The sequence below is a fragment of the Odocoileus virginianus genome, chromosome 17 (assembly GCF_023699985.2).
Source record: "Odocoileus virginianus isolate 20LAN1187 ecotype Illinois chromosome 17, Ovbor_1.2, whole genome shotgun sequence".
Taxonomy (NCBI): domain Eukaryota; kingdom Metazoa; phylum Chordata; class Mammalia; order Artiodactyla; family Cervidae; genus Odocoileus; species Odocoileus virginianus.
In genome coordinates, this window is record NC_069690.1 from 17651876 (window position 1) to 17666601 (window position 14726).

The window sequence follows — 14726 nt, forward strand, 5'->3', positions numbered from 1 at the left end:
CCATTCTTCACAGAAAATTATGCAGCTTGTAGAATACAGCTCTCTGACCTGGGATCAGACTGGGGTCCTCTGCATTGGGAGCAGAGTCTTAGCCACTGGACCCCCAGGGAAGTTCCTAATCCTAATCTTTAAATTTTTCTAATTGCCTAAAGAATAAAGTTGAAACTCAAGCTCACTGGACCACCAGGGAAGTTCCTAATCCTAATCTTTAGATTTTTTTCTAATTGCCTAAAGAATAAAGTTGAAACTTGCAATGTCTTCCAGATTACTCACTATCTGCTCTTCATCTTCACTTATAACTGCCTGTGAGAACCTTCCACTTTCTAGCTAACTTTTCTGAATATACCTTCAATATTTTTAGATCTATTTTCTTGACTTCCCTGGCTTGAATAACACTCATCTTTGGAGAAGGAAATGGCAACCCACTCCAGTATTCTTGCCTGGAAAATCCCATGGACAGAGGAGCCTGGTGGGCTACAGTCCATGGGATCACAAAGAGTCGGACACGACTGAGCGACTTCACCTTCACCTTCTCTAATCTAAATTCCTTTCTTATTTCAACTAAGGTTCCACACCTCTTCCATAAAACTTTCCTCACTATTCAAGCTTCATCTGAATTAGTATAGCACATATGACTGTATTATTATCCTAGTAAACAGGTATTCTTGAAAAATAATTTTTTACCCATAAAGAAATAACTTGGAAATTTAGGGAGACAGCAATCTAAGCTATTCTTGACTCCTGATTTTTCCCCTAGCTCCTTTATTCCTTGGTCTCCATGTTCATCTCTTGTTTCTGGAGTTACAGTCCTATTTCTCAGCCTCTCTTACAGTTAAATATGGCTATATGAATGAGTTCAATCAATGGAATGTGAATGAAAGTGATCCATGCCATTTAAGGGCCTGGCCCATAAAAATCCTCAGCATGCTTTTTTCTATGCTCTTTTTTCCTTCTGGCTGGCAGAATGGAAACAACTCCTATAAAAGCCATGTATGAAAAAAATGGCAGAATCTTTGCTGGCCAAGGTCCTAAGAGATCACAAAGAGGGCGATTGTCCTGCAGAGCTACTCAGTTCTATTTCATTAAGTATAAGAAAGTTCCATTGTGTTGAGCTATTATACTACCTATCCTAATACAGACAGTAATACAACTAAAAATAATAATAAAATTTAGAAGTTGAAAAAAGAGAACTGCTTTTCACATATAATCTGCAGTCTAGGACTGGTGTAAATGAAAGCCTGGTCTGATCTGTTTAGGGTTCTATTTGTCTGTTGTTTACTGCCTTGCTTCTTTCATACTGAAGTGCTAAGCGTGATTACCAAAGCTTGGGAGGAGCTCTGCCACGCTGCCAAAGGCTGCCTGTGGGAGCCCAGCCACCAAAACCAAGCATTTCTCACAGGGTACTATCTCAAGCCACCTACAGGGTAGTTCCAAGAGTGGTTTTAAAGATTTATATTAAATTCTGTGCCCTACTGAAATGATACACATTATACTCTGATGACTGTGGGACACTTTTTTTAAACAAAAATGTACCACTATTTTCTAACCACAATTAAATTTTTTAAATCACCCCAACACTAACAATTTGGAAACTATAAAACATTCCTCTAAGTCAAATATGGCATCATTAAGAGAAATCAGAGATTTAAAACTACTAAAATTAAGAACACTTCATCTGAAAACTAAGACCACTGCAAAAAAGTAAATTCAAAGCCTTATAGAAAGTTCTACAATTTTTTAAAAAGCTGAAAATAGATGAACTAAACAATTACCTCAAAAAATAAATGCTAGAAAATATAAAGTTATAAGACCAAGTTTTTAAAGGCCAACAGTATAAATAAACTCTAGTAAACATGATAAGGAAAAATGAGACATATTAGAAATGAGGAAACAGTCATAAACAAGGATACTGAAGAAAATAATTAGAAGATAATATATAAATATTATAAACATATTCTGTCTACATATTTCTATATTATAAATAAACTAAGCATAGATATACATAACTCTTTATTGGTAAAACTGAAAAATATATCTCCTAGCAAAGAATAAACTGTTAAAAGTTACCTTAAAAGAGACAAAAATTCCTCAAAAAAAAAAAAACACAAGCTATTCACACTGAAATGGTTGAGTAAATGAGGCTCATTAGTGTAACAGAATGTTACCAAATACTTATATGAAATTGTAAGATCTCTAGCAACGATTTTGAGGAACAGATAAAATTGGCTTTTAAGTAAACAGAGTAAGATGCAGAGTAATATGTATAAAATTATTTCATTTTAAAGTATAACAACCATCATATATGTGTATGTATTTTCATGTAAATGTTTGTATGACCAAGTAGATATGAATCAAAGGATACACCCATGAATAAAGGATAACCATTAACATTCATTAGCACATTAGAAATATGACTAGAAAAGAGAATAAATTTTTAAAAATACATTTTTTAAAACCAGAAGGATTTAAGATCTAAATTTTTTAGCCTAGCAAAGTACTAAAAATATATAAATACATGCTAAGTTGCTTCAGAATATTGGAGTGGGTCGCCATGCCCTCCCTCCAGGGGATCTTCCCAAAACAGGGATTGAACCCAGGTCTCCCGAACTGCAGGCGGATGCTTTACTGTCTGAGCCAGCAGGGAAGCCCAAGAATACTGGAGTGGGTTGCCATGCCCCTCTCCTGAATTGCACGCACCCACACATGTGTGCATGCTTCCTGGTGGCACTAGTGGTAAAGAACCCGCCTGCCAGGGATCGGGTGGAGAGGGAGGTGGGAGGGGGGACCGGGATGGGGAATACATGTAAATCCATGGCTAATTCATTTCAATGTATGACAAAAACCACTGCAATGATGTAAAGTAATTAGCCTCCAACTAATAAAAATAAATGGAAAAAAAAAAAAAAGAACCCGCCTGCCAACGCAGAAGACATAAAAGATGTGGGTTTGATTCCTGGGTGGGGAAGATCCCCTGGAGGAGGGCATGGCAACCCACTCCAGTATTCTTGCCTGGAGAACCCCATGGACAGAGAAGCCTGGAGGCTACAGTCCAAAGGGTCGCAAAGAGTCAGACATGACTGAAGCGGCTTAGAACAGCACAGCACACACACACACACACACACACACACACACACACACACACACACACACACATATATGCCTATTTCAAAACTCTTGGGTAGTGCCAGACACAAAGGTCACATAGCATGATTCCATTTATACAAAATGTCCAAAACAAGCAAATACAGAGACAGAACATAGATCAGTGGCTGCCAGGGACTGGGGTGAAAGGGGAATAATGATTAACTGTTAACAGGCATAAGGTTTTTTGTGGAGATGATGAAAATTTTCTGGAATTAGATAGTGGTAATGCTTACACAACTCTGGGTTGAGTATACTAAAAACCACTGAATTATACACTTTAAAAGCTAAATCTTATAGTATGTGAATTATATCTCAATAAAATGAATAAATAAATCTTGGGGAGGAGAGAACTGACCCAAAAGCTAGGGAAAAAAAAGAGCAAAACTGAGTGGACTTCACAGTAATTTTAAATATCTAAACAGCAAAAACAAAAACCCATAAACAAAGTTTAAAAAGAGAAACCAAGTAAAAAATGTACGGACACTCTACAAATCAATAAAAGACAAATAATTCAATAGAAAAATGAGTGATTCACAGAAGATAAACAAATGACCAATAAGCATTTGGAAAGATGTAGCTGTGCTTATTAAAATACAAATTCACTCAAGAGCACTAGTGAACTCAGAACAGCTTTTTACATATATGTATTTTCCCAATAAACACAAACAAACAAAAAACAAAATATTAGTTTAAAGGAGTCCCAAACAATGAAACATGAAAAATGGTGTCCTCATAATGGGAAAGTTAGAGAGCACCAAAGCATCACAGACTCCCAAGGATTATGCAGTTCATTTATTTACCAGTCAATGCATAAATTCCCTACACAATACTTCTACAAAGTGTTGAATTCATTCAGCTGATTTTGAACATCTCCATCTACAGGCAACTTATGCAGAAGTCCATTTCATGCTTAGTTGGCTAAGGGTATTTCTCCCAGTGTCAAAAATATATAAATTTTAAATATTTACATTACAAAGAACGTAGTCTCAAAACAAACTGCATAAAGAAATTCAAATAAAACAATAAGGTTAAATACCCAATTCTTTTGTTTTAAAAAAATTATGAGCCCCTGAGAATTACCAGTTGTTACAGTGCCAATTGCACTACAGATGACATATATGGTACCCCGCCTTCCTAATAAAATGCTGTAAAAACTGTTCTAGAATGCCTAAAATGAGTTACTAGGCAATTTCATTAGCACCAAGTGGAAATAAACCTAAGAACATGCAAAGACACCATAAAAGTGATGAATTTTAGTAGGGTAACCCTTGCAGTGATTATTACAGAAAACTATGCTTAATACTATGTTTAATATTATTCTTTCTGGCAAAAGAATGCAACTATGGGATCATTTTAAAGCTTTAATCAATGAGGGTTATCACTAATACCCTATTTTTCCTCCAACTAAATTTAGGTCCAAGTATGTCTCTGCTAAGGCCAGCAAAAAAAATACCCACAGTGATGCAGCTAGAAATGGACAGAATGCTAAGCTTAAAGAAACATATACCTTGAGTAAAGTAAATTGCTTCATGTGAATTTCCTGGCCATCTAGTGGTTAGGACTTGGCACTTTCACTGCCAGGGCCCAGGTTCAATCCCTGGTCGGGAAACTAAGATCCTGCAAGCCGCATGGCACGGCCCAATGAAAAATTTTTTAAAAATATCATTTCACATCTGAACATAGTGGAGATAACTTTTCCCTCCTCACCTTATTCATGTTGTTTTCATCAACCACATCTTTGGATATATCCTGGATTATTTCTGGACACAAGATAAGCAGAATGATTTGTAGTGGCCAAACTGCTGCTTTACGTTTGGTGCTTTCAGCAAAACCATCCACTAAGTCAAACAGTTTTTCGGCACACTCTATGCGAAAAATACAAATATTAAATGATACTATTAGATGACAAGAAAATCTCTGGCATTAAATTAAAAGCTGGCACTATTCAAAAACTAGCAAAAACTACATTTTAAAAAGATAAACCTGGAAGATCACTTAACTCTCAACAAGTTCATTCAGGTAATCAAACAAGTAATATTATACTGTCTATGTATTACAAGAGCCATCTTGATCCACCCTGTTGTTGTTCAGTCGCTCAGTAGCATCTGATTCTTTGCGGCCCCATGGATTGCAGCACGCCAGGCTTCCCTGTCCTTCACCATCTCCTGGAGCTTGCTCAAACTCCTGTCCATCAAGTTGGTGATGCCATCCAACCATCTTGTCCTCTGTCATCCCCTTCTTCTCCTGACTTCAATCTTTCCCAGCATCAGGGTCTTTTCCAGTGAGTCGGCTCTTCGCATCAGATGGCCAAAGTACTGGAGCTTCAGCTTCAGCATCAGTCTTTCCAATGAATATTCAGGACTGATTTCCTTTAGGATGGACTGGTTTGACCTCCTTGCAGGCCAAGAGACTCTCAAGAGTCTTCTCCAACACCACAGTTCAAAAGCATCAATTCTTTGGCACTCAGCTTACTTTATGATCCAACTCTCACATCCATACATGGAAAAACCATAGCTTTGACTAGATGGACCTTTGTTGGCAAAGTAATGTCTCTGCTTTGTATATGCTGTCTAGGTTGGTCATAGCTGTTCTTGCAAGGAGCAAGCATCTTTTAATTTCATGGCTGCAATCACCATCTGCAAAGATTTTGGAGCCCAAGAAAATAAAGTCTGTCACTATTTCCATTGTTTCCCAATCTATTTGCCATGAAGTGATGGGACCAGATGCCATGATCTTAGCTTTTTGAAATGTTGAGTTTTAAGCCAGCTCTTCCCCTCTCTTCTTTCACCTTCATCAAGAGGCTCTTTCGTTTCTCTTCGCTTTCTGCCATAAGGGTGGTATCGTTTACATATCTGAGTGTTGATTCCAGCTTGTGCTTCATCCATCCCGGCATTTCACATGATGTACTCTCCATATAAGTTAAATAAGCAGGTTGACAATGTACAGCCTTGAGGTACTCTTTTCCCAATTTTGAACTAGTCCATTGTTCCATGTCCAGTTCTAATTGTTGCTTCTTGATCTGTATACAGGTTTCTCAGAAAGCAAGTAAGGTGGTCTGGTATTCCCATCTTTTTAAGAATTTTCCACAGTTTTTTGTGATCCACACAGTCAAAGGCTTTAGCATAGTAAATGAAGCAGAAGCAGGTGTTTTCCTGGAATTCTTGTACTTTTTCTATGATCCAAAGGATGACAGCAATTTGATCTCTGATTCCTCTGCCTTTTTTAAATCCAGCTTGAACATCTGGAGGTTTCGCCTACTTCCTAGTCCTTGTCTACTAGGGTGGTGAAGCTGATCCACTCTGCTGCTGCTGCTGCTGCTAAGTCGCTTCAGTCGTGTCCGACTCTGTGCGACCCCATAGACAGCAGCCCACCAGGCTCCCGTCCCTGGGATTCTCCACTAGTAAAGTCCAAATTTTACAATGGTCAGACTGGTATTTAGTCTCAATGTGGAAGGCCCTATGCAAAGTGTGATTATATCCAAGAAACAAAGACTAAATAGCTTCTCAAAGGAGTTCTATTAGTTCTCTTAGTTCTCTAGGAGTCTATTCTCCTTCTTGAAATTGTGTCTTGAGAATTTTAAGTGAGGATATTCTTACTTAATACCCCTCTCTCTAAACAGGAAATAAAACCTCAGAGCACAAAAAAGGGCTTCTCTACAACAAAATGCCATCAGTATCCAATCTACAACTAATTAAAAATCAGAGCTTCATTTCAAAACTTCCTTATCTATTTGCTCAAAGGAAAAAGGTTGAGGGTAATTCAGAAGTATAAGATAAAAATAATATTTCCTATTTGACATAAGTTGAAAAGATTAAAAGCACCATAATAACAAAAATAACTTGGAAAATGATAGGTTTTTATCTATTAAGTAAGAGTCTTTAAAAGACAAATAAAAAGTCAATCTTATCCTTACCAGCCATATCAGTCTGTGGAATCTGGTACAGCTTTGTAAATTCATCTGGATAATTTTCTACCCAGTTCCAAAATGCCTACAAATAACAAAACATATATTTTATGTGATATATTCTTAATACAGAAAACAAAATATCATGTTGCTCCAATTATATCACAAAATTCTAATTTCCTCCAGAAGAATATTATAATGCATTCTTTCTAAAAATTATGTGAAATTATTACTCTTTGACTCAAAATACTGAAGACAACACTTAGAACCAAAAATTAACAAAACTTTAATACCAAAGAGGTTATTACTTACTTTTTCCAGGCTATTTATAACTGCTAACTGGGCAACTTTCTTTAGGGCTTTAAATTTAAATGCTGTTTCTGGAAAAGAAAAAAAAAGGTTTTACAATTACTAATTAGCTAACACCAATGCAATTCAGAAGTGCCAGCAAAAATAACTCTCCTCTTACACACAAACTTTTGTGCCAGTATTATTTATTAAGCCATGTAAAGGTAAACATAACTAGAATAAACCAAAAACCTTACTGGCTATGTCCACTAGAGACAAAACTCAACCTTGAAGTTTCAAAGGTTGTGAGTTTTTTCCTTTGTTTCTAATAATAAGTACATTTTAAAAACATGTATAAAGTACACAATCATTGTAGAAAATTCAAAAAATACACAATAATCTAGGGGAAACTGAAAACATTATCTATGATTCTACCATTCAGAGACAATCGCAATTTACAGTTTGGTTAATTTTCTTCCTTCCCTTTTCCTATGCACATATATAAGACAAATATACTTACCATAACTGAGAAAATCTGTTCATATCAAACCTGTTCAAACTATTCTACTGGTAGCAGCATACCCCCAACTTTTTCCATATTATTAAAAGTTCCTCATGGGTATATTTGATGGCTTTATTACAATAATATTCAATATTTAAGTCCATGTATTAAGACACTGGTTATTCAAACATTTTCCAATTTTGTATATTTGAATATTATTAATATAAATAACATTAATACTTTATATCCAAATCTTTTCCACATTCTGATTATTCCTTTAAGGCACATAAATGTGTAGAAAAAGAACTGTCCAGTCGAAGAGATGAGTATTTTTAAGGTTCTTGATAAATACTGTCAACCTGATTTTTGGAAGGACTGGGCCAAAGGCCACTCCCACCAATCAGTATGTGAAAGTGTCCTTATCACATCCTTGCTATCATTAAATATGTTCTTTTATTCTACTAATTTGATTATTCAAAACAGTACATTTTTAAAATAAGACTAAACATTTCTCCATACAAATACATTATGTATTTTAATTTTTTTCCTCTTCTATAAAATTAATGTCCACATTTGTAAAAATGATAAATTTTAATGAAGGGATGCATATACTTATTAAATTACATAAACATCTTTACAAGATAAAGATGAGTCTTCAAGTTATAAAATTGTCTAAAAAATCTTCTAAAAGCCACTTTTTTTTTTCTGGGCTTGCAAATGAGTAACTTGCTCTCCAGGTCAGTTGTTTTTTTTTCCCCCTTTAAAGAGATAGCCTTTATTTGAAGGATTTTTAAACTGAAGAATTCCAAAAGTGGTAGGTTTTTGGAACTTATTGACCTGTATTGAAAAGGAACTGTTGACAAACATTCACCAGAAATAATCTGAACAAGCAAGAAAATTAGTTAATACTACTGAAATCTACTAAAAAAGTTTCAATAACAATACCTCTAAGTGCTGTCATGGATACAAAACTGACTGCCTGTTACTTTTCTAAACACTCAGTAGTATATTTAACAATATTCAATCACTGCTGTTCTTTCCTGAATATATAAAAATTAAAATGCCAATTAAAAAACTAATATATTCATCTCTTTAAATGTTTCTTGCAGATACATTTTCCATATTTTCAGTCAATAGTGGTGTGGTTTAAGAGATACTTCATTCACAAGTCAAACAACAATCTACCCAAAGGGAACTGATAGTCTATAGGCTCACAGTGCAAATGAAGAGTTCGGGAATGCAGCAACTGACATTTCTAAAATACAAAACAGGAGATACATGCAATAAGCTCTGAGGAGATACATGCATTAAGCTCTACTAAGCAGCTGGCCACAGAACGAGAACACTGGATTTTGTCACTGGTGATTTCAACGGGATGCCAGGTGCTTCCAAACACAACTCAAACTCTCATCTTAGGCTTTGTATTTTGCTTTTCCAGTTTCACTAATGACACACATGTGATTCAAGTCCCTGAAGTATTCATTATAGTCAAGGGCATATATACCAACATAGCTCAACTGGTAAAGAATCCACCTGCAATGCAGGAGACCGGGTTCGATTCCTGGGTCAGGAAGATCTGCTGGAGAAGGGACAGGCTACCCACTCCAGTATTCTTGGGCTTCCCTGTGGCTCAGCTAGTAAAAGAATCTGCCTGCAATGCAGGAGACCTGGGTTCAATCCCTGAGTTGGGAAGATCCCCTGGAGAAGGGAATGGCTACCTACTCCAGTATTCTGGTCTGGAGAATTCCATGAACTGTATAGTCCATGGGGTCATAAAGAGTCAGACACGACTGAGCAACTTTCACTCACTCACCTAATTAATCACCAAAAGCTATGCAATGTATTCTACTCAAAGATTATATATATTCTTCATCCTAAATACCATATCAAATTGGTCCCCACCCTATCCCATTCCATTCAGACCTCCACTATCCTTATTTCAACATCACATTACTACAACCAAGTCCCAGAAGTTCATGCAACTTTCTATCAAATCATCCTGCAAATTTCAAGCAAAGTGGCATATCTAAAACACAACACTGATCAACGTAGTTCCCACCCAAAAACCTCTGCATCACTTCCCACAGCCACTAAAACAAAGCCTCATTACCCATAAGCAAAATAATACAGAAGTTAAGTAGTTTGGCTCCAGAGATGCAGATGTGAACTGCATCTTTATCCTGCCACTCAACAGATGTATGATCTTGGAAATGTTACTTAGGCCTCAGTTTCCTCATCAATATAAAGGATGATAATAGTAACATCTGTTTCACAGGGTTCTTGTGATTACTGATGAGAAAAAGCCATGTAAACTGCACAGGGTGATGTATGGCACATACTGAAAATGCAGCAAATGTTACTATGTTTTTATTAATATGATATGATGTACTGTTGTACCTCTGTGTCTTGCTTTTAACATTTCCTGCCTCTAAACACAAATACACTTCTTCTCTCACATTATACTCACTCTATTTAGCTTTGCCACACTGCTTTGCAAATAATCTAGTAATATATTTGTCTCGTAAAACAGGTCATGAGCCCCAAAGGGAGAGACTCAATATTTTATTAATCTTTGTAAGCCCAGCAATCAGCATGGTTTCTTACATACAGTTTCTCAACAAAAGCTGCTGAATTGAATTTAAAACACATTATTACTTTTACTATTCATATTACAGGAAGTTTCCATTCCTTTCACTATGACTGTGTAGAACCATCTTTTGCTGGTCTAGTTAATATTGCTTTTATATGTCATATTTATCAGCAAAAATTCCATAAATTTATGCTCATAAGGAAGCTGCATTCAATGGGGATAACTTACCACAATAAAAAGAAAGTAATTTATCCATACACTTAGTTTCTTTCATTGTGCATGGAGAACCATCAATTAATTATTACGTATTAAACATTTCTAAGAAACTGATCTTTTAAACAAACACCTATTCACAAGCACTCTAGACTAGATTTCCCAAATGTCACTGAACAGCTATGAAAAAAAAAAAATCACAAAAACTCACATTTCTTAAATTTTATACATAGAGGAAATATATAAATATTATCATTCTTTAACTTTTCAATGTTTAATAATAAATAGTAAAATCCTGAAATTTAAACTGAATTGAGTGGTGGTTTATTATAATCCAAAATAACTACTGTCCACTTGTCTAGCTGTGCTTAGTCACTCAGTTGTATCCAACTCTTTGCAACCCCATGTACTGCAGCCCACCAAGCACCTCTGTCCATGGGGATTCTCCAAGCAAGAACACTGGAGTCGACTGCCATGCCCTCCTCCAGGGGATCTTCCCAACCCAGGGATCGAACCCAGGTCTGCTGCATTGCAGGCAGAATTCTTTACCGTCTGAGCCACCAGGAACATAATAGCTAAAATGATTCATTTCTCCTTAATTAAAGCTATTGAAAAGTGAAGAAAGCATTGCTTGGTTTTATCATGGTAATGGCCTAAAACCATAAATTCTGGACAATGATAATATAGCTGGAACACAGCCTTATAGTATTCATCTATATAGATACAGCTTTTTTTACATCTTTGGTGAAACAGTTGTTAAGTTTAAAGCAAATGTTAGGAAAACTAAACATGGTATTTTGAAAACTGCACTGCAGAACTGTTAAAAGTTTTCAAAGTTAGTATAACTAAATCTCCTTCCAGGTCAAACATTAAAAAACACTGTTGACAATTCCTTAATCAATATACAAAGTAAAATAAAAATAAGTATGAATCACATACTATAAGGTTTCACATTTAAATTAGCCAGAATCCAATATTACATAAAATTAAAAAACAATTTCTGTGAAATGAATTTAGGCATTTATACTCAGTATATTCATAATACTCAGTGATATTTGATTTATATTAACACATTCCTGCTTACCACAAAAACCCTCTCAATTCCTTCTGATAGTTAATTTCAGTCAATATAATGATAGAAAGCACTCTTCAAAGCTTTAAAATTACACATTAGGCATATTCCCACGTGTGACTACTATTGATATGTTCTACAAGGAAGCAAAACTAACACTGAAAGAATAAAAGACTTTGAAATGCTATAAAGTCAGTCAGCAAGGCAACAACAGAGTTGAAAACAATATCAGAAATGAGATTCCTGACTCACATTCTCCTCTCATCATAAGAGCACAATCTTCTGGTTCAATCTGCAATGAAACTTTTATACTCTGCTAAACTATCTGCTTTTAGCACTACTATAGAAAAATACCTTCTATAACACGTAACAATCCTTGAGAGGAAATTTTAGAATAATTAAGTAACAGCATCCTCACATTCTCTTTAATAAAGAGAAAAAGCAAAAACTGTAGTTGAACAAAAACTTCACATCACCAAGACTTAAGATATTCATTATTGTATTATTTGCAAAGGTTCAAAAATTACTGAACCATAAAGTATTACTATTCATTTCTCAAGGACATTTGCATTATAAAATCCACTTTAATGTTCTGGCTCAACATAATTAGTTCAATTAGTACATTCAAAATACTTATTTTTCACCCACAGTGATTAATTTCACATACATCATTCATTTAAACTTACCCTTCAGGAGTCGTTTTAATTTTGCACAATCCACATTAATATACTGTAACAATTCTATATCATGAACATCCACATTGTCTTCTGAACAAACAGTCAATTCCTGTAACCTGAAAAACAAAAAACCAAAAATAATTTATCAACTGAAGTTTTAGGATAGTTCAAAATTCTGAATTCAACAAATTGAATTGATTGATGGTAAAAAAGCACAAATACTACATGATTTTATTTAAAATATTAGCTCAAATTGTAACCAATGCAATGTAATTTAAAATTGACATCATCATCGCATTAAACCTTCAGTTGCTAAAAAATGAAATCAACGCTATTTCTTCCTTCTCAAATCCTTCTTTCACTCACTTCAGCCTGCAGATGTATAGCTAACAGTAAAATTATTCTAAGCACTTACACTAATGTTCTTCTTATCATCAGGGTGAGAAAAGCTTAGCAGTTCACATTGGGAATGAGAAGGTCCTCAAAACTGATTTACATGCTACAAATTCCACAGCTGCTGCAAAGAGCCTAAAAATATGGAATATGACTCCTTAGGAAACACAACTTAACGAATCAGCAACACCAACTTTTGAAAAGCTAACTCTTGTGGTTGTTTGTGAAAAATGGAAGGAAAGTTTAATTCCTTTTACAGTTGTTATTACCATAAGGAAGGGGCATTTGTGGAATTTATAAGGCAGAGAAATCAAATAAAAAGGAATGTTGGTCAAAAGAAATGAACTGGAAAACCTATCACTAAAACATCTAAAAGGACTAGATAAACTGAAGAGCAACAAACAGACATTTTAAATGTACAGAAATAAAGCAGCACAAATGCCATTTACCCGCCCAAGTCCAGAAATGGCAAGGAAACTGAAAACCAGAGATGGTTCTGAAAGGATGATCTGGCCAAAAAAAGGGTTAGAGTTGGTTAAGTTTTCTCTCTCCTTAATCTAGGGGTGTGGGGCTAAACATCCACATGAGACTGGGTACAAAGCCCTGAACCCTAACAATTCAGGAAGTAGAACCAGGGCCTTGCATAAAACGTGGCTAGAAAGAGCTATGCACTTCCTGAAAAAAGAGAGAGAGACTGAAAGGGAGACAGGGAGAAAAAAATAGAGGCGCGGGGGGGGGGTAGCGATTTACCAGCACAAGAAGTCTGTCTGCTCTGCCTAAGCTTTGGGTAGAGAAAAAAGTCACCCGGGTTTGTCACCTTACAAGGATTTGAGGCCCACATTTGTACTACCCATACAATCTGGGACTGAGAAATTAACAAAAACATGGGTCCAAAACTGGGCACTTGGCAAACGCAAAACCATCATTAGGATACTCTCAGAGTCCCAGGTCACAAGAGATTCCCAAAGAAAATACACACTGCACTAAAGATAAATCACAGTTTACAAAACAGAGAGAAACAATTCACTGTGAATGAGAGTTCGCACATACAAACAAATGAGATTATTTAACAGTCTTAAAGAGAATATAAATGATAACGTTTTAAATAATTAGACATACAAGAAGAAATTTTAAACTATAAAAAAGAATAATAAACTACTACTAAAAAAAAAAACAAACCAGCAGACTTGTAAAAGAATCAAATAGAACTCTGAGTCACTGAGTCTTCTGCTTCTGGTAATATCTGAAATTAGACATAATTTGGGTCTTTAGGACCCTCCAACCATAAAACAGGCAATTCGGTGGAGAAAGCAGCTAATGGTCTACATAAAGGAGTACTATGAGCCACAGAACATGATATATACTTCAGCAGAATAAAAATGTTATCTTAGGATCTGTAACTCATATTATTTCCTCAAAGAAAAGCAACGAGAGAAATATCAAAAGCTAACGTTAATCCTAAAAGAGAAACATCCATAGATAGGTAGAATGGTCAAACACAACAAATTCTCATGACACTGATTCATCTATCAATAGTACAAAGTATAAAATCAATCTTCAGAAAGAACTGTCATTCCAATTCCTTGCATATTTTAAGTCACCTAATGCTATGACACTAGAGTGTCACAGGAAAACTCCTTCTAAGTTAAACCATCATAATGGTCTTTTTAGGTAAGTGACCCTCTAATAAGATCAGCTCCTATTTCTGGCATAAGCTAGATTAAACAGCAAATGCAGTTGTCTGAAACATAAATTTCAGATTCCATTTCTGAGCAGTCTGCGTCCCCTGAAAGCTAAAGAAACTAGCTTATTCTGGAGACTTATTAACTTCCATTCTGGAAAGAGTGAACTAGATTCAGGAAATACACAAAAGTTGCCTATTTTCACATGTGCTAATGCTGCAAAATAAAACGTTTGGAGACCAGAAGATTTTTAGTTTTCAG

The 14726-nt window shown here is 35.5% G+C and overlaps 1 protein-coding gene across 9 annotated transcripts in view; it reads right to left on the bottom strand.

Annotated features, from left to right (window-relative positions):
- NF1 (neurofibromin 1) overlaps positions 1 to 14726 on the bottom strand; it is a 233396-nt gene that overhangs the window by 157646 nt on the left and 61024 nt on the right. For all 9 annotated transcript variants that reach the window (XM_070478737.1, XM_070478736.1, XM_070478738.1 and 6 more), the window contains 4 exons: positions 12400 to 12506; positions 7361 to 7428; positions 7058 to 7133; positions 4852 to 5009 (listed from right to left, as the gene is read on the bottom strand). In XM_070478737.1, the coding sequence (XP_070334838.1) occupies positions 4852 to 5009; positions 7058 to 7133; positions 7361 to 7428; positions 12400 to 12506 (409 nt within the window). The remainder of the gene's footprint in view (positions 1 to 4851; positions 5010 to 7057; positions 7134 to 7360; positions 7429 to 12399; positions 12507 to 14726) is intronic.